We start from the raw sequence: 19211 nt of genomic DNA, 5'->3' as shown, positions 1-19211 counted from the left end.
CGCATGCACTCATGTGGGTGTTGAAGCCTGCCACTGGCGTTCTGGCATACATTGCAGTGGGGCAGAGCTCCATTCATGATGTCCTCCGCCTTCAGCTCCAGAGTATGGACTATCTGGCCTGTCCGTGCAATCTTGGCTTTCACTGCAAACTTGTTGATAAGCCCGTTTATGCGTACGGGTAGAAACCACGTCACTATCACCGTGGAGTGATTCTGGGCATAGGCTGTGAGGTTTGTCACCATGCCAGGGGCTGCAGGAGAGGACACACACACACAGGTAACAAATTAATATGCTAAGGATATTAATTTGTTACCTGCTAATTATTTGTTAAATGTTGTTGCAATATTGGCCTCCTGCCCTCAGAAACGCAGTTTGCGTAAATATCTATGGAAAATATGCAGATGCAAATAGTAACTATAAGGGTCTTACGGGCCTCAGCAGTTTTGAAGTAAAGAATTGGGCTGAAAGGTCCAGTTCCTGCCTTGTTCACTGCTGCAACCTATGAGGTGGTGTGGGGTTGGAAGTGGATGGAGTAAATGATCAACCCACACAACTTAAGCACATATACACACACACCCTCTCACACACAATCAGCGCATTAACACTGACCCATGTGAAATGTGATCTGCACATGATAACAGACCCCAACACACCACAGTATGTACACTTTCATATGTTCCACACACACACATGCACACACACACACAAACAGTGCTTAGGGGAATGAAAGGTCATGACATACCATGATAATGAATTCAGTAGACAAATAACGGAAAACAGAGATCCATCATAGATCCATAGATCTCTTTACCAGATCAATAATTCAAAACAGATTAATAATTGAATGGGACCAATGGAATGGATGCCACTGGCAACTTTCCCACAGACAGTTCAAGTCCCGCTGAATGTCCAGAGTGTACTATACCTTTACAAACTATAAATCATTGGTGGCATCACCCACAGTTAATAAACACACCCTCTGCATTACAGCTTGGTGTATTTTTAATGTAATATACATCTATATCTTTTGATGTTTGCATAGAATAACAATAATTTTAGAATTTCATTTGTATTCTTTTTTGTTTTATTCACTTTCTTCTGGTGATCATCTAACCTATTGTTCTAAAATTAGAAACAATATATTACTATAATCAAGCAAATATTACTGTATATTACATATATATGTGGAGAGTAACAGAGTAAAAGTACTCCATTACTGTATTTAAGTGTTATTTGTGAGTATTCATGCTTTACCGATGTACACTTTTAGGGAATATTTCCTCTACCATCAGGGATGGATCTTACTATTAACTCCACTACATTTGTGCAATGACTAGTTACTTTAGTAAGATCATAAAACATGCATATTTTGAAAAGTTAAATATCTTATTATTTTAACTTTTTTATAGGTGGACCTTCACTTTTAACTAGGTTGAATAGTAGTTCTGTGTGCTTCTTTCACCCCTGATCATACCTGTCCTGACCCAGGTCAGGTCTCAGTCCATATTATCCTAATGACAATCTACTCCTTTGCACACGACTTACAAAACACTAAAATCATTCAGTGGTTTCTTACACAGACAGCATTAAACTGGTAGTAGTCTAATCAACGTGTTGGGTATTCTGCTGTTGATTTGTAAGTGTGTTAGGTTGTGTGTGTACCATGATTTTGTAAGTGGCCCCTGGATTGAGAGTGTTCAGCAGGGTCTCTGGGATGTCCAGGTTCTTGGCGATCTCAGTGAAGGTGGGATCAGGGTATGGACACACTTCCTTGTATCTGATGATAAATGAGTGGATATTTGTGTCAGGAGGCGATGGCATCTTCCAGGAGAGGAGGATTCCATTGGACCCCATTCTTTCACCTTCTGGTTTAGAGGGAGCAGGAGGAACTACATGTACACAGACAAGCACACACACACACACACACACACACACACACACACACACACACACACACACACACACACACACACACACACACACACACACATAATAAAACAGTGACATTACCACTTATACATGTGTCGTTTTAGTATTACAAAAGAATGAATAGCCAAATATGTGATTCCCATGGTTCCATTACATTTAATCCCCCTTGATTCTTTTCTGAGCTATCATATGACCCGTTGATTGTATGATTGTCACTGGCAGGGTCTAAGATATGGCCTTTTGCACAAGTGGTTGGCTGGTGTCTTGGCTTTTCCTGGGAGTGTCAGAGAGCACTGATTGGGCACACTGACAACAGTGCACTCCAGTGCCCCCAACCAATTGTGATCAGAATCAATAATGCATGTGCAGATAAACTTGCATAAAACACATGCACACACACTTAATATCATTTCAGCTCACAATCCAAGAAACCACAACCTCTAAACACATGCTTTATGCATTTCTATTAGGGGAGCCATTGTAGTGATGATGAATCACATGGACTAATAACAACCTATTCACTTCACTTGAAACACACTCAATACATCCACATATACCCTCTCTCTCTCTCTCTCTCTCTCTCTCTCTCTCACACACACACACACACACACACACACACACACACACACTCACCAGATTCGATAGTGGTAACTATACGGCTGACAGGAGAGCTGAGCCCTGAGGAGGCTACTACGCTGACTGTTACTGTGTAGGATGTCCCTGGATTCACATTGGACACATTGGCCTGTGACACACATACATTCAAAAACACACAGAGAGACACCCGACTCATGAGTACTGGATAAAGATGTCCTTCCATAGCCAGGCAGGCTGAGCAGAGCTGTGATATTGAACTGAGCATGCAGGAGGCGGAGCCATCTCATCTAATGTCATCATCCTTCTGCATCATGCCTTCATTTCAACTTGGAAAAATTCGAGCAATGCTACAAAAAATGTAATCCAAGAGATAATGGAGCTATACACTCAAACACAACAACTCATTTGACTGGAAAGACACAGAGCAGCCAACAGATTAAATCACAACAGAATAGATAACACACATCTGCTTGCTGGTCATAAAACTCCAAACACACAGGACTTATGAAATGTTAGCTTTACTATCTGTTTACACACACAGAGAGAAGCATTACCAAAACTGAACAATGCCAGATTATCTGAAACATAGGCTGTTTATTCAACATTAAATAATTGAGTAATTAATATATAACCAAAACAAGCTTTTGTTTAGGTATTATTAGATATCCAGTATCATCAGCACATCATGACTAACCAAATGGATCACTCAAGTACTGTCTGACTAAAGAAATATGCTAAAATGATAAGGCAAAAATTATATATATATATATATATATATATATATATATATATATATATATATATATATATATATATTTAATCTTTTTATCATTTTTCATATATATATATATATATATAAGAAGGACTTAAATTCAGTATACAACATATTCAATATCTCAGCTAAAGCTTTTGGCTATACCTAAACCAGAAGAATAATTCACAGAATATCTCCATGGGCACTTTCCTAATTTTCTCCCTGATGTATCATAGAACTGCGGTTCCTCACTTTTATGGAGATTACATGGAGATACATTCAATCACATGCCACAAGAAGTATAGCTACACTATGCCAAACACATTTACAAGCTTTGGTTTTGTGTCAGTACCATATAAATCTTCTACCTGGGAAAAGTGAGCCTGAGTATTTGTGTGGGATGGAGAGATGAAAAGCCTGTACAGTGCATGCATCTCTGAACAGAACAGAACTGTCTGCATCCTTGTGTCATCTTCATGCCTGTTATACCTGTTCACTCAGTGTCAGAGGTGACAAGGCCTACCTGTACGTTGGTGAGGGCCACACACAGGACAAGCAGCAGGGGTAGGCAGGGTGCCATGGTGGCCCCTCACGGAGAGAGAGAGTGGCAGGTTGGGGCAACAGCTGGCCTGTGCTGGGTGAATTCTCCAGGTCCGAAACGACTTGTCCACCACCGCAATTCAAAGTCATTAAAAGTTGATCGTTTTCTCTCAAATGCACACGTGCGCTTTCTCCCTCTCTCTTGTTCTCTCCCTCCTTCCCTCTCACCCTCCCTCCCTAACCTCCATCCACACACTCCGCCCAGCTGACATGGATACCCTACCACCTGACACCTGACATTCAAAAGGTAGGGTGGCTGTATGAGTGAGTGTTTGTGAGACAAAGAAAGGAAGAAAGAAAGAAAGAAAGATAGAAAGAAAGAGATAAAACTAACACTCATATGCATACATATGCTGAATAAAGGCCAGGCAAGCTTGATACCTGAACATGCCCATTTGGCATGGTTGTCAAGGAGACATTGCCATGGTCTGGGATGAGCTTAACCAAGTATTGCTGATCACATCCAGAGGAGGCCAACCAGTGGAGGGAGAAGGAATGAGAAAACACATTGACCACACAGACATCCTCAGGACTAGCAGGGACTGAAGTATACACACACACACACACACAGACACACGCACACACACACACACACACACACACACACCACGCTTAAATATGCTTTATTGCACAGATTCATCACATGAGGCTTATATTCATGACATTCTAATCCAGTTCCATATACAGTGGCTGTAGGCAGTATTATTTGGTTGCTGTTCACTCTTACAAGAAAACCATTTTTGTAGTTTAGGTTTATCCTTAAGGTCAGGCAAAAAGCTTTATCACTACGCTTCTTACAAGATAAGACTGAGAACTTTTACAACTACCCTGCAAAACCCCAAACCTTTTTTTTCTCAGATGAGGTAATAAAAAGAGTAATTCCAGGGAATAGAGGCCTAACAGTGCATTAGACATATTAAAAACATAAGACATAGGGGAGTAGAGAGGTTCTGTGCCCTTTCAGAGTGATTTGTGTATGGGGCAGAGGCCACTGCAGGCTTCAGCAAAGGATACTGGGTAGACTTTGGTGGACCTCAGGGTATGCTATATGACCTCTCCACCAGACTCAGGACAGTATAGAAAAACAATCTTCTTTAGGATTAGGTTAAGAGACGTTTTCTCTTTGAATGTGGTGGTAAGGGGTTCCAACTGGTGTGGGTGGTGAATATCAGTTTGCATATGTTGACTAATGTATGGTTTGGATGTAATGGTGACGAATGCAAACACTAGTATGTAAAAAAGGTGGGGTGAATACATAATCACTTCTGACAAATCTATAAAAATGTGGGCTCTTCATTTGATTGTTAGACATTCTCCAAAGGATGCCTCAATAATACTTGTTAACGTTAACCTGCAATAAAGGACAGGACCAGCGATTGTCTTTAATCCTGAAGGCTGCATCTTTATTTTCTATTTGAATGTTTAACTTTAAAACTAGCTGACTGGGGTTTTAGGAACGGCAAGCCCTGAGGGACATTCGTGAAAGTGTCAGTATGTTGTTCTAATGCAAAGCCTTTTAAAAGCGCGGTAACCTGTTTGAAAGGAGACCGTGGCAGAGGTTCCACTCTGCATCTTCCTGACGCGCTCCACCGTGACGTTGTAGGAACACCCGGGACGGAGGCCGTCCAGTGTGTACTCCCGAATGCCCGCGCTCACACTGAACACCCAGCTGCGTGAGCCGTTATTAACTGTCACTCGGTGGAAGTCGAATGGCCCTTCAGTGGCCGTGGCCCACGCCAGTGTGGCAGATGAGGAGTTGGCATGCACAAGAGAGAGCAAACACAACCCTGCAGGCCCTGAGTGAAAGGAATAGAGATGGTACTCATCACTGAGCAGGTCTCACCGCTAATTTTCACCCCACTGTACAAGGACATCAAAGGCTATCTGGGCTTCACGTTCCTTTTTTTTGCCAGCAGTAAGAGAATACAACAAAGAGACAAAGACAAAAAGTTACAAATTTACATTAACAACAACAAAAAAAACAACAACAAAAAACAACACTAACAGAATAAAGCAGTTTATCAGAGTGTTTTCGTTAATATAAACAAAGGATCAATCGTTATCTTGCGCCATTTCTAATGAGGGGTAGGGAGGAAATCAATTCAATTACAAATTGCCATACTGACAGAAATGTGTTTCTAAATAAATCCTTAAATGAATAAATAAATAAAAACCTTTAACGTTACAAAGAGAGATTTACTGAGGACCTTTTATCAGTAGTGGACCATCAAGCACTCTCTCCCTCCACCCCTTAAATCTGATCTAAAACTGATACATACAACTTCTAAAAAACAAATGCAAGCAAGATTCACTTGTTGTCTGAAAAACAAATTCTAAATATATTATAATATCTAATTACATTGAATTATCATTGTAATATTACATCTGGACCTATTGTTAATTGTAATATTACATCTGGACCTATTGTTAATTGTAATATTACATCTGAACCTATTGTTAATTGTAATATTACATCTGGACCTATTGTTAATTGTAATATTACATCTGAACCTATTGTTAATTGTAATATTACATCTGAACCTATTGTTAATTGTAATATTACATCTGAACCTATTGTTAATTCCCATTCCTTTTAATCACCAGCAACTACACTTTGAAGACTCCTGTATTTAGATTCGCAGCCGTCTGAGAAGGTTACCCAGTAAGCCTCTGTGACTGTGATGATGTAATCAGGCTCTTACTGGTGGAGGTGTTTCTGGTAATGCTCTGGCTGAAATCAAACCCCAAGAAAGACTGGATCACAAACTGGTAATCACTTCCTGGGGTCAGGTCACTTATCCTCACGCTATTGCTACGCACATCGACCTGGCGAGGGAGAGGAATGTCGGCGGCGAGTCCGTAATGCAACTGCAGAGGGAGCAAGAGACAGAATAAAAAGAAAGAAAGAAAGAAAGAAAGAAAGAAAGAAAGAAAGAAAGAAAGAAAGAAAGAAAGAAAGAAAGAAAGAAAGAAAGAACAGGCTGTTTGAATGTATGTATGAGTGTATATTCTGTGGGAAAGTCCGTCCAGAGACTCTCCTAACTAAAGACACTGATAGCACATACCTTTGCACAGCCTTGCTCTCTCTCTGCCCCAGTGTGGGGTATATTGTGAGATTTGGATGTATTATTTAAAAAGTCAGTAACCTGAGCAGGTAAAGCCGAGGAGCTGTCGCTAGGCAACGTCTCAGGTGAGGCAGGTGGTATAAAAGTTTAAACAGGTGTCCTGCTTTCCCCAACTGCCTCAGTTGCACTCGCTCTCTTTTCCTCCCTCTCCCTCTCTCTCTCTCTCTCTCTCTCTCACACACACACACACGCATACGCACGCACACGCATACACACGCACACACACACACACACACACGCATACACACGTACACGCACACACACACACACACGCATATACACACACACGCATACACACACACGCACGCATACACACACGCACGCATACACACACGCACGCATACACACACGCATATACACACACGCACACACACACACGCATACACACACACACGCACACACACACACGCACACACACACACGCACACACACACACACGCATACACACACACGCACGCATACACACACACGCACGCATACACACACGCACGCATACACACACACGCATATACACAATACTGCTTGATAAATTCTTTTAGGAGCTTTTTTGACATTCCATTCCCATTCATAATATCAAATGCATAGCATCTCTGTACTTCTGCCCACGTTGGTGTAAATTATTGCGGTGGAAAATCACAATGTCAATATGTGCTTTTCACTGAAGAGGTAGCATGACCCCAGTTGGCCTACCCTGTACCCATCCACTTTGCCCTGCGCATGTGTCCAGGTGATGTACATGCCATTCCCTTCCTGTTCAATAAAGGTGATGTCATCAGGAGGGGCTGGCACTGCAGTACAAAAATTGATAAGAAGGATGTATAAATACAAATCTAGCCAAATGCATGAGAGATGGCGTAAGGTGCAAGCAAGCGCACGGGGTCAAAGTTTCTCATGCGTTCACATATTATGGAGTAAAAGGATTAATGTAAAAATGTGTGCATAACGGCATTTGCTCTGCAGCTGCACATCCAGATTTTCTCGAAACTATCAGCAGCCCTCTTAAAAGCTTTGGATTCTTTTAGCATTTCATTTATGCAGGGGCAATATAACAGCTGCAGTATACCACATCACATAGAAATGACATCATTTATAATACCAGCATCTCACTGTCTCTTTCCAATATCGGGATAGCAATCATTGCCAATAAGGCTTGTTCTGATGGAACCAGCCTTACAGCTGATTGAGAGGGTACAAGTCTTAGCGCTGATCCTATCCAGCAGGGGGAAGCATATTGCAGTAGCAAGCGTAAGGCACTGAGCAGCTTTCCATTTCAGAATCACAAAAACAATCGTTATGTACCATGCGCCAAATGTATGAGGAATTTCTCTTGGTACAGGTATCAGATTAGATCAAAAGTGGATCAAACACAGGAGACACCGGAACACCGGGAACGCCTCTCAGGGCACCTCTTCAAAGTATTTTGATGACATTCAGAATGGAATTTTTGTGCTCCATTATCCATTAACTAGCTCCATTATTTCCATTAATTACTCCATTAATTACATAACCTTTGAAACCTTTGAAAATTACATAACTTTAATGACATAACCTTAGAATATAAAGAAATTTACTAGGGAGTTTTCTAAATTTGGATTAAGCCTGCTTGCTTCAAATGAGCATTACACACGTGTGCATGTGTGCTGAAGTGTTTTTTTTCATCTCCACAATATTTCTAGACCCATGCTCTCCAAACATGATGCTGAGACTCATTCATGCTTTCATCACCTCCCGTCTTGATTACTGCAACTCTCTCTTCATCGGCATCCCAAACAAAACCATCCGCTCACTGCATGTTCAAAATTCAGCCACGAGAATTCTCTTAGAAATTCAGCCCGAATCACCCCAATTCTATATCAGTTACACTGGCCCCCTGTCCCTGAACGCGTTCAGTATAAGCTTGCATATTCGGTCTTGCATTTCCCTACCTAGCAGAATGTCGATCTTTTAGTGTCATGGCTCCAAAATTGTGGAACACTCAATCTCTCTCTGCTCTTCACTTTTCTCTTCCATATCCCAGCTTAAAACATATCTCTTTTCTCAAAATGTTTCATCACCTTTTCTCTGTTAAATAGTTGTTAATGTGTTAAATGTGTTAATTGATATCTCTTTTGTTCTTTTTCTCTCCATCGTTTCATTGTAAAGTGATCTCGAGTTTGAGAAAGGCACTACATAAATGAAACCTTTTATTATAATTATGTTTACTCACGTGTGTTAACAGTCACAGCAGATGGAACACTGTGTCTTTCCCCACTGACACTTGTAACCTCAACAGTATAAACACTTCCTGATGGAAGATGGTCAACGTGACAGGATCTGGTGAGAAAACCAGTTACAATCATTATTCATGCAGTGGACCAGTATCAGCTAATAAGACAAAATGGCTCATAGCTCAAGCAGTTCAATTTAAGAGTTGATCTGAGACCAGTTCATACCTGTCATCGGAGGCTCTCAGGCTGGTCTGCAGGTTATAGGTCGCGTTCCTGAGTGAAAAGATGAACAAATCACACACCCCTGGGCCCTCCCTCCAGCTCACAATAAGAGACGATACCGTTCTCTGGACAGGCAGGAGGGTGACTGAACTGGGGTCTACACAAACACACACACACACACACACACACATGTAAACACAAACACACACACGCGCGCGCGCCCGCGCACGCACACACACACACACACACACACACACACACACATACACACACACATACACACACACCAACACGTGCGCACACACGCGTGCACACACACACACGCATGCGCACACACACACGCGTGCGCATACACACACGCGCACACACACACGTGCACACACGCACAAACAAACAGATGGGCATACACTTCTAAATGTTCTGTATGAACTGATCTGAAAAGTGTGTGCACATACATGCTCTGATACTTAGGAACACAGCTGTACTGTCTCTGAACAACTCCTTCTCTGTTCGCACTGAGATGTTACACAGCATTCCTGGGACCACATCCTTAAACACCACCCTAGTCTGCAACACTTTCTGCACCTACAAACACACACACACACACACACACACACACACACGCGCACACACACACGCACACACACACGCACAAACACAAATATGGGTTACAGTGAAGGAATGTGCTCTGAACAAATAAGGGTCTGCAGTGGGGTAACAGAGGGAACACAGTGAAACATCCACAGTGTTTTCATGCTCCTGCCCATCATTATTAACTGTGAGACAGTGATGAAGCCACACTCATCTGTGGTGTGAGTCCTTGGTGAGCCTAAACACAAACACAGCTGTAGTGGTGTAAGTCAATGGTGAGCCCAAACACAATCTCAGATGTAGTTGTGTGAGACACTGGTGAGCCCCAACGCGAACTCAGGTGTATTTATGTGAGACAAAGGTGTGCCCAATGACAATCTTCTGCACAAGGATTTATGCTGAAAAGTTTAGCTTATTCTATAGTTCATAATCATCTTATGAAATTCTACAGAGTCATACCATGACAGAGTGGCTACAGTCCACACAGAGTGCTTCATAAGAGTGGCCATAGCCCTCAGCTCTGTCCCATAGCACCTCCACCGAGCTGTCTGTGACAAGACCAGCACGCACGCCCATGGGAGGAGCCAGACCTGCACACACAACCAACCAGCCCACCCAGCACACACACACACAAACACACCCAATACAATCAGGATGGATAAGAGCACTGTGTGTGGCCAGTTCCATCTGGCAGAGCACTCACAGGTTCGGACGGGGAGCAGACGGAAGCTGGTGCTGCACATGCCTCTGCTGGTGACAAACAGCTGGAAGTCATAGACTGTGCCTGGAGTCAGGTTCCACACTGTAGCCTTGCTGCTCCCATGGGCCATAGGGAGCCAGACGCTGCTGTTCCCGTAAGCTATGGAGAGGCCGTCATAAACACCCCTGCTGGGCATCTGCACAAACAGGACCACAGAGTTTGTGCCCGCTAGATATGGAACAGCATCATGGACCCTTTCTGGTTCTAAAAAGATGCGCACACACACACACAGAGACACGCAAACACACACTCACACAGAGACGCACACACACACAGACAAAAATGTATACCTCTACATAAAATGAACAGAGAATGTATGCATGGAACATGTATGAATGCAGAAGTAAGACATTTAAAAAGTAGTTTATGCTTACTGAGGGTCTGCTGTATGGTTCTCTCCCTGCTCCTATTCCCACCCCTTTCCGCTACCACACCTACTTCATACGTCTCACCAGCCACCAGCTGGCCGGTTGTAACACAGTTGGAGCTGTTCACCCAGAATTCTCTGGAATGGGTCTGACTTATTTGTGGGCGAAGCTGGACATAATAGCCATCAGCTACATCATCCCGGAGAGGCTCCCAGCACAAGGTCATGTTTACTTGTCCCACTGCAGAAATTGATATTTTGTATGGGGGTCTGACCTCTGAAAAACAGGATTACACTAACTTTCAAACAATACTGTAAGGCATGAGGGGGATAAAATATACTCTCAACAGCCACTTCAGGGGAAATACCTACCAGGTAGCTACACCTTGTGGCTGTAAAGTTACAGTCTTATAATCTTACAATTACAATTAGAATCTTATATTGTAAGCCCTTACAATATATGGCCATGCATAATTTGTTTTTGTCATTCTGTAACCCTTTACTAATAGTCATTTTCTGACTCAAGGACACTGCTAACGTGGTATTTTGTGAGGAAGCCACTCTCAACACAGTAGTGATGCTGACACAAGTCAAGACCACAGATACCCCGCTGTGTCCCATAGGCTTGTACCAGCTCCAGACTCACAACCATGCCACTATCATGTCAGGGCCACAGCTGTATAGAGAGCATTCTCACACCCACACCAAACCTGGCCAGCAGTGGTTCTGTGGTCAGAAAGTGTCCAGTGTTGATGGCGTAGAGGGAGGCTGATAAACGGTGCCACTGTACGTATTTCAACATACAACGTCTGTGTCTATGATAAAGTGGCTGTTGAGTGTACAGCACATGACTGATAAAGAATCAGGCTGATTCAGCAAACAGCAACCAAAGACTTTACCTGTAATGACAACAAGGGGTATGGCATCAAAACTCTGCACTCCATCTGCTGTGACTGACAGTACAGTGACCCTGTACTCATGAAAAGTCTCCAGCCCATCAATGACAGCACTCAGATTCCCTCTGTTCAACCACACACCCTTTCCTGTACTAAGGGCTACATTCACCCAGCACAGAAAGTAGCGATCAAACAAAGCATCCTGGGTAGAGTCTGGGGCAGCCCAAGACAACTTAATCTGATTGGGTGTGACATCTGTCACTGTAATATTTTGTGGAGGGTTTGGATCTGTAGGGGGATATGTAAAACAACAAGCAAAAACAAACAAAACATGCCCTCTCAGTACATCTGCAATTCTGTGTGTGTCTGTAGATTATATTCTAGCTATATTGCATGCCTCTGTAACTCACTTGTTTTTGCAATGAATATAGGGCCAAGGGTTTGAGATGCTCCACTGGGATGTATAAGGCTGAGTGAGAAGTAATAGACATGTCCAGGGTAGAGTCCACGCACAACCACTCTATCCTGTGTTTGCGCAAACAGGGTGTGTGTGAACACTTGTCTCCCTGACCGATCCTCAGTGAGCAGGCTGAGCTCTGAGCTGGCAGTGAAGTGTTGGAACAGAGAGAGGTATGACCAGTGGAAAGCTGCTTCCATCTCATGTACACTCTCCATCTGCAACCCAGCAATTGACTCCTGCAGCACTGTAAGGTGCATAAAAGACAGATAAACACACGGCAAATTTACAGACACTGGGATTACATGCTTCCAAGATCGTAAGAGAGAACAGCAGTAATGCACTCACTCTCTCACTCACATTCCAACTGGCAGAGGGAGGGTAGCTGCAGGAGACAGGGGAGAGAGGTGAGGAAGTAGCCTGCTCCACTGGCATTCCTCTGGAGGGCAAAACAATCTGTCTGATTGGCTGAGAGAGACGATATCACACCAACACTCAGGTTGTAGGCGGAGCCATCAGACCAGCTCAGCTCCCCCTCTTGCTGTGGATAGGACAGAAAAAGGGAGTGTAGTAAGCTGTAGGTGATTTGAATAAGGGTTGGAATGTGTGCATGTTTGTGTGTGGTCAGGTCTCCATAATTCAACGAGTGGTACCTGTCGGTCGTTCAGAGCAGTCCATAGCAGCAAGTTGTGGTCATGAGATTGTAGATGGGATGAAATCGACAGAAAGTCAACATCTGTCTTTAGGTTGGCCAGTTGGACACCGGGAGCTACCCGTTCACATTCACGCTGGGCCTCAGTCCACGTGAGGATACCCGCACTTACCCGATAACAGCTCCACCCGACAGCCAGCCAGCCCTCTGGGCACTGAGCTGCACAAAAAGACAAATCACGCAGTCGGTATGAACAACTGAGTGTGTCTGAGTCTGCTAGAATGTTGTGGCACCTGTGCATATGTGTTCACCTGTCTTTATGGCCATTTGCAGCTTCTGTGTGAGAGTGATATTGGTGAAGGGATGCGTTTTCTCTTCCACACTGACACTATAACGAGTTCCTGGTCGTAGCCCTGTCACCAGGTGAGACGGATGAGAAGAGGAGATGGTCCAACACTGACGATCTACACACACCTGCAGAACTTGACTTTTACTCCACCTGGTCCACTTCAACAGAGCACTTGTACAGGAGACCTCCACCCTCAGAAAGAAGCTCTGCAGAGGATCTGGAATGAACCACACAGAGCAAAATTAGCCTCCTAAAATGTTCGGAGCCACAGCAAACTGAAGGGAGTTGTTATTAGTACACAACGAGTGTACTAATAACAGAGTCAGCACGATCTTCTCACCCAACCGAAAGGATCTGAAGTCCAGCAGTTGCTGGTCACTGTATGACTGCAGAGTCAGACTGAGCTCCTTGGACGTCTGTGGCACACTTGCATCTATGATACACTCACACACTCTTTGACATACTGCACCGCTGTTCAGCACCTGACAGAGATATAAACCTATATATGACCTGCAGCAGATAAACTAGAATGTGTGTGTGTGTGTGTGTGTGTGTGTGTGTGTGTGTGTGCGTGTGCACGTGTGTGTGTGTGTTATTTCAATACCTTGTTTCCCAACAAAAGTGTGTAGGAGTCAGACTCTAAACTGAGAGGAAAACAACAGAATTCCACTTGCACATAGACTGATGCATGACTGCTCAGAATAGGGACTGACCACACCTGAGAGAAAGACAAAGTGTGATACCACAAAAGTTATCGTGGAGGTGCTTGGTAGTTCTGCCTTCAGAATAGGTTTGAACTGTTTATTTTTAGGGTTTAGATCTGGCAATATTTGCTCCCAACCCACACATGAACTTAACAAACGTTGTCCTCCTTTTCCCATTTTGAAATAAAAAACTTATACTAGTCAAAATGTAATTATATTCTTACTAATCAGTTCACTATTACTGATAAATACATCAACATTTCAAAACGCAATCAATTAATTTACAAGTAATAAATGCTGACAGTTCAAAGCAAATTAAAGCAGCAAGGACCACGACTCCATCAGGGTGATTTTATCCTTAAACAATACACGGAAAATCATTACCTTTATTAGAAGTCCCAATAGCCACACAGAAACCGATTTTTCCATTAAGCCGCTCGGTTTTATTGCAGTGTCTGAGAAATAGATGATATCCAATGAAAAGGACCGAAGCGTAGTTTAGAACAAGTCAAGGAATCACGCTCATAATATGTTAATACTCGTCTGCTTTTAGCGGCATCAGACGTCGTCATGAATGCACTTCAAGGCGCCGACGTACAAATCTGCATTTCACATTCCATTCACTCCGGATGAAAAATACTTTACTAAGGGTAACGCCTTCTTTGCGACTAGAAAAATCCATGCCTACGTCCAAAAAAAAAAAAAAATATATATATATATATATATATATATATATAAACACAGTAATAAAAAAAAACCCCGAGTACTGGTAAAAACCCCATTTACATCTGTTTTGAATCTACCGCGCTTTCATCCTGCGCGCCCCTGCGCCCCGCTGCTGGAGGTAATTCCTTCTCCCTTTCAGTCGGACCGGCGAGGATTACGCCTGTCTCACCAAATCTGCCTTGGCCATAGTCGGCCCTTTTGCCCCGAGCCAAGGTTGTCATGACTACCACGCCCCCCCCACCACCACGCCCCCCGCATCTCCCCCCCCCCGCCCCATACACACCCCATTCCACAAGTGGGAGTCGTACAAGGTCATTACTGAAGGATTTACCGTGACAAACAAATGGCTGGAGTCCATGAGGTAAAGTAACGCAAACGTGTTTTACAAAATACACGGGAATTGCTTAACTCTGGTTTGAAAGAGCGCCCAAAAGCTGCGAGACTAAAACCCCTTGTAAGAAAGATTAGTTGCTTGCTGAGCTCAAGGATGGTCACGTTTTGTCAGAAGGTCAAAGTATAATGATGTGCAGCGACAATGGCCTATTTAAGGGAAATTGTACCTGTATCAGTTATACGACAGCCATATTTAAATTCATGTTTAATTGTTCATGGAGAGTTGTTTTGTTTCGTAGATCACAAATATTACCCAGTGCAGCCAATAAGATCTCGAGTAAATTGCTAATAGTTTGTGTAACGGGCATGTTTAGCATTCTAGAGAGTATGAACAATATTTTTTTTTCAATTAGACTAAATGGGGCCAAAAAATAAAATATTTAGTTACCCCTATGCCAAAAAAAGGCTGCTGACTGCACTCATCTTAAAACACAATTCAGCACTTTCACACGAGGAGGAGGTGAACCATTCCAACATTTTAATTGCTCAGCCGCTAAACTATAACACAACTCAGCAGGATAGAGTATGGTCGTGGTGTGGGCTGTTCCAGTGAACAAACAAGGCTTTCAGTGAAGACAAGAAAAGAGGACCAACCCTTAATGAGTGTTGCCTGCTAGGTCACATATAAGACCCTTTTCTTTATATGTTTTAGTATATGAATTCACTCTTCTGTGTAATATTACTCATAGTCCTACACACACACACTACTGTGCAAAAATCTGCAAAATTTGTTGTTATAGCAATGGTATAATGACCATATATAATTATCTGTCTCTTTATTAAGATACAAACAGAAAATACAGGAAATATGTTCACAAAATAAAAAACTAAATGGCTTCTACAGACAAACGTCAGTAGTGTGACTCTTGGCACTAAACAAATCTTGAACTCTTGGGGAGACTGACCTGAAGATTTCTAAAGTAATCTTCTGGTTTATTACACAATTCTTTTAGCACTGCTCAGAGTTCTTCAGATTTAGGCTTTTCCTGCTATTGCTCAAGTGTAAAAGGAGGGCACACTAAATACTTACAATTGTAGCCTACAGAAGTTGTTTTTTTCCTGGTTTTTTTTTGTTTTGTTTTGTTTTGTTTGTATTTTAATACTGCAAATACATTTCCTGATAAATAATATTTTCTGGTTGTATTCCACTAAAGATATGTATATATATATATATGTATGTATGTCCAGAGAACAACCACAGAGAGAGATTACTAATTACTATGTTTTATGTCCTTGACTAGTAATAGCAGCTCTACACAGATGAGATTCTGCCATGGTTTCAGTCTGAACAGAAGCACTACTCAAAAGCCTGTACAGAACTGGCTTGTTTATTTTTCCCTGTAGGGTAGTTTAGGTCTGTAAAAACGTTTGGACTGCAAATGGTTCAAAAATAGAACAAAGTTCTCACTTAAATAAAACATCATGTTAAAAAGTTTATATTAAAAAAAAAGATCTAGACATTTTAGGTTTCCTAATTACAATAAATGTGCAATAATCAGTTTTGCTACTAATACACTACACTTCTGCACATACTTTTGACAGATGGTATTATCTCTAAAACGCTAGCTGATTTAATATTTGGTTGTTGGTCATGCACTTACAAACTATGTGATTAACATACATACTACCCCCAGTTAAATCAGACCTCAGTGTTTTTAAAACTACAAAGATGGTATTAGTAGCTTGTGGTTTTACTGTTCTGTGTAATAAAAACTGGGTATGTCCATTGAGAGAGTATATATACTTGGTAATACTAGTACTACTGCATATCTAACAGTAACTGTTAACATTTATTAGTTCCACTGGCATGAGCAGTCCATAGGCTCTTGGTAATTGTAATCCACAGTTGTACCATTTCGTGTGCAATAAAGCTGGATAATGCGGTTTTGTAGACCATTTTCACGACAGCATTTGCAAAAACGTGCATGGCTGTTTATGTTGAAGTTAAAGATGGTGGCAGATGGGCACTTCCCATCACATGAATATACTGTTACCTGAGGGAGGGAGGGAGGGAGAGAGAGAGAGAGAGAGAGAGAGAGAGAGAGAGAGAGAGAAAGTTAAATATGAGGGTGAAGCAGTTAATCAGGACAAAAAATGGCTGGTCGTGAGGTGACTATCACTCACTGGGGCATTGCTTCTGCAGTCATCTTTCCTGATGGTGGTTCTGATGGCCACTCTTTTACATGTCTTACCATCCTCTTTACCTACACCCAAGGAGGAAGATAGTTTACCTTCAGTTCTTTCTTTCTGAAGCCTTACTTACATTGCAATGTAACAGTAAGTCTCTACAGTGTCTTTACAGTGCAGTCTCCCAATATATATATTAAAATATATATTATATATATATATATATATATATATATATATATATGAATGAAAGTTAAGTACATGATTACATAATTATTATGCAACAAATTTAGAGCAAAATTGGACAGCAAAACAGTAGTTACATCACTGACTTTTGTACAGGAGTTTGGAGGCTCGAATCCCAACCAAAGTATCTTCAGTGTGGTCCTTTAAGCAAGGCCCTTAACGCTGCCTGCCAACCTCATTAACAATGAGAGTTTGGAATAAGAGAGTCATACTGACTTGGACGTCGCCCGGGTCAATAAGGTTCATGTCAGATGTTAGGGTACTAGGGTAATCCGATGAAAAAGGTGGACTACTGGAACAAAGTACAAGACACTCATGAACGAGAGTGGAGAAGAGAGGACTGTTGGAATGCTACTGTGCAAGCAAATGCAGTGTGAGGGGATATATGCAGAGCATGTGAGAACTATGGATGCTTTGAAAATCAACATCTAGCCTGTGAAACAACTAGCAGCTCAGTGTTACAACATCCGCAAGTGGCAACTGCTATCACAACTTCAGATTGATGAGGTACAACACATATGCTATGGCAAGGGGGAGCCAGGTCATAGGAGAGATATCATCATCATCTCCAAACCCCAAAATTGGGAACCAAGGCCCAGTACATCAAGCTCAATACTAGCGCTGCTAAGATGAACAGACTACCAAGCCGTAGCAGACTACCAAGATCAAGTACCTGAAAGGTTGCTGGAACCTGTGAATGCAGCCTTAAAGACAATCCCTATTGTGAAACCAACAACAGTAGGAATCACTGAAACCAAACAAGCTGATACATTTTATAATATATAGTGATAATTGCTTTGCTACAAGATAAACACCATCATCAACAGGGAGCTGTCTCTTCCATGGATAAAGATAAAGGCCACACAGAGAGAAGTCAGCCAGCAAAGTACAATCATAAGGCAAAGTACAACAAGCTGTCCATACCTTGCCAAGTAAAGATTAACAGCTCCAAGTAACAGCTATGGCAGTTACACAGAGACACACATGGGAAGTAGAAGCCAGGAGAATAAACAGGATAAATAAACAGGCCAATAACCTGCCTCTGTCCAACATGAAAGCTCCTATCGGGCATCACTGTGGCCAAGTGATGGTATAAGTAGGCACATGGCTCAATATAAAAAAGCCACTCAAGACTAAGACCAGACAGACCAACCTGTGCACCACCTTGATTGATTACAAGAAAGCCTATGATTCAAGAAATGCCCCACACATGGATCTTGGAATGCTTGAATGCTGTATAACATCAAGAAGACCCCATGGAAGACAATCCTAGAGGCCAGCTTCAAGCCAACAGCACGAATTACCAAGGAGATGTCCTGTCCCCACTGCTGTTCTGCATCGGTCCAAAGCCCCTCAGTGAGATAATCACCAAAAGTGGCTACAGAATGGAGCAACAATCGGCCACCTCATGTACATGGATGACATCAAGCTGTATGCCAGTGAACTACCTAATTAACCTAACTATCTGACTCACTAATCCACGTCAGCTCACTATTCCAGGATATAAGC

At 42.3% G+C, this 19211-nt stretch overlaps 2 protein-coding genes across 13 annotated transcripts in view; both read right to left on the bottom strand.

Annotated features, from left to right (window-relative positions):
- The window catches only part of ptprq (protein tyrosine phosphatase receptor type Q), a 38308-nt gene extending 23236 nt beyond the window's left edge, over positions 1-15072 (bottom strand). For 6 of the 12 annotated variants that reach the window (XR_014124126.1, XR_014124127.1, XM_081715762.1 and 3 more), the window contains exons 1-22: positions 14595-15072; positions 14111-14224; positions 13847-13988; positions 13469-13723; positions 13159-13376; positions 12866-13046; positions 12459-12752; positions 12052-12336; positions 11160-11429; positions 10729-10989; positions 10485-10615; positions 9890-10019; positions 9438-9591; positions 9212-9318; positions 7696-7793; positions 6583-6748; positions 5413-5676; positions 4262-4422; positions 2563-2674; positions 1663-1889; positions 430-499; positions 51-250 (exon numbers count right to left, since the gene is read on the bottom strand). Coding sequence is in view for 10 of the 12 variants with exons in the window: in XM_081715762.1 (XP_081571888.1) it covers positions 51-250; positions 430-499; positions 1663-1889; positions 2563-2674; positions 4262-4422; positions 5413-5676; positions 6583-6748; positions 7696-7793; positions 9212-9318; positions 9438-9591; positions 9890-10019; positions 10485-10615; positions 10729-10989; positions 11160-11429; positions 12052-12336; positions 12459-12752; positions 12866-13046; positions 13159-13376; positions 13469-13723; positions 13847-13988; positions 14111-14224; positions 14595-14639 (3885 nt within the window). In the remaining 2 variants the exon portion in view is untranslated. Of the gene's footprint in view, positions 1-50; positions 251-429; positions 500-1662; positions 1890-2562; positions 2675-4261; positions 4423-5412; positions 5677-6582; positions 6749-7695; positions 7794-9211; positions 9319-9437; positions 9592-9889; positions 10020-10484; positions 10616-10728; positions 10990-11159; positions 11430-12051; positions 12337-12458; positions 12753-12853; positions 13047-13158; positions 13377-13468; positions 13724-13846; positions 13989-14110; positions 14225-14594 lie in introns of those variants that run through there. The other 6 variants (XM_081715763.1, XM_081715764.1, XM_081715766.1 and 3 more) reach the window with 6 other exon arrangements.
- A 1003-nt stretch (positions 15073-16075) lies between these two features.
- The window catches only part of otogl (otogelin-like), a 36208-nt gene continuing 33072 nt past the window's right edge, over positions 16076-19211 (bottom strand). Inside the window, exons 57-58 of the mRNA XM_035525448.2 lie at positions 17454-17533; positions 16076-17323 (exon numbers count right to left, since the gene is read on the bottom strand). Coding sequence (XP_035381341.1) covers positions 17123-17323; positions 17454-17533 — 281 coding nt within the window. The 3' untranslated portion in view covers positions 16076-17122. The remainder of the gene's footprint in view (positions 17324-17453; positions 17534-19211) is intronic.

The sequence above is a fragment of the Electrophorus electricus genome, chromosome 6 (assembly GCF_041902795.1).
Source record: "Electrophorus electricus isolate QZ-2024a chromosome 6, ASM4190279v1, whole genome shotgun sequence".
Lineage (NCBI taxonomy): Eukaryota > Metazoa > Chordata > Actinopteri > Gymnotiformes > Gymnotidae > Electrophorus > Electrophorus electricus.
The sequence above is the reverse complement of the archived record's forward strand: the minus strand, read 5'-3'. Positions and strand labels throughout refer to the sequence as shown.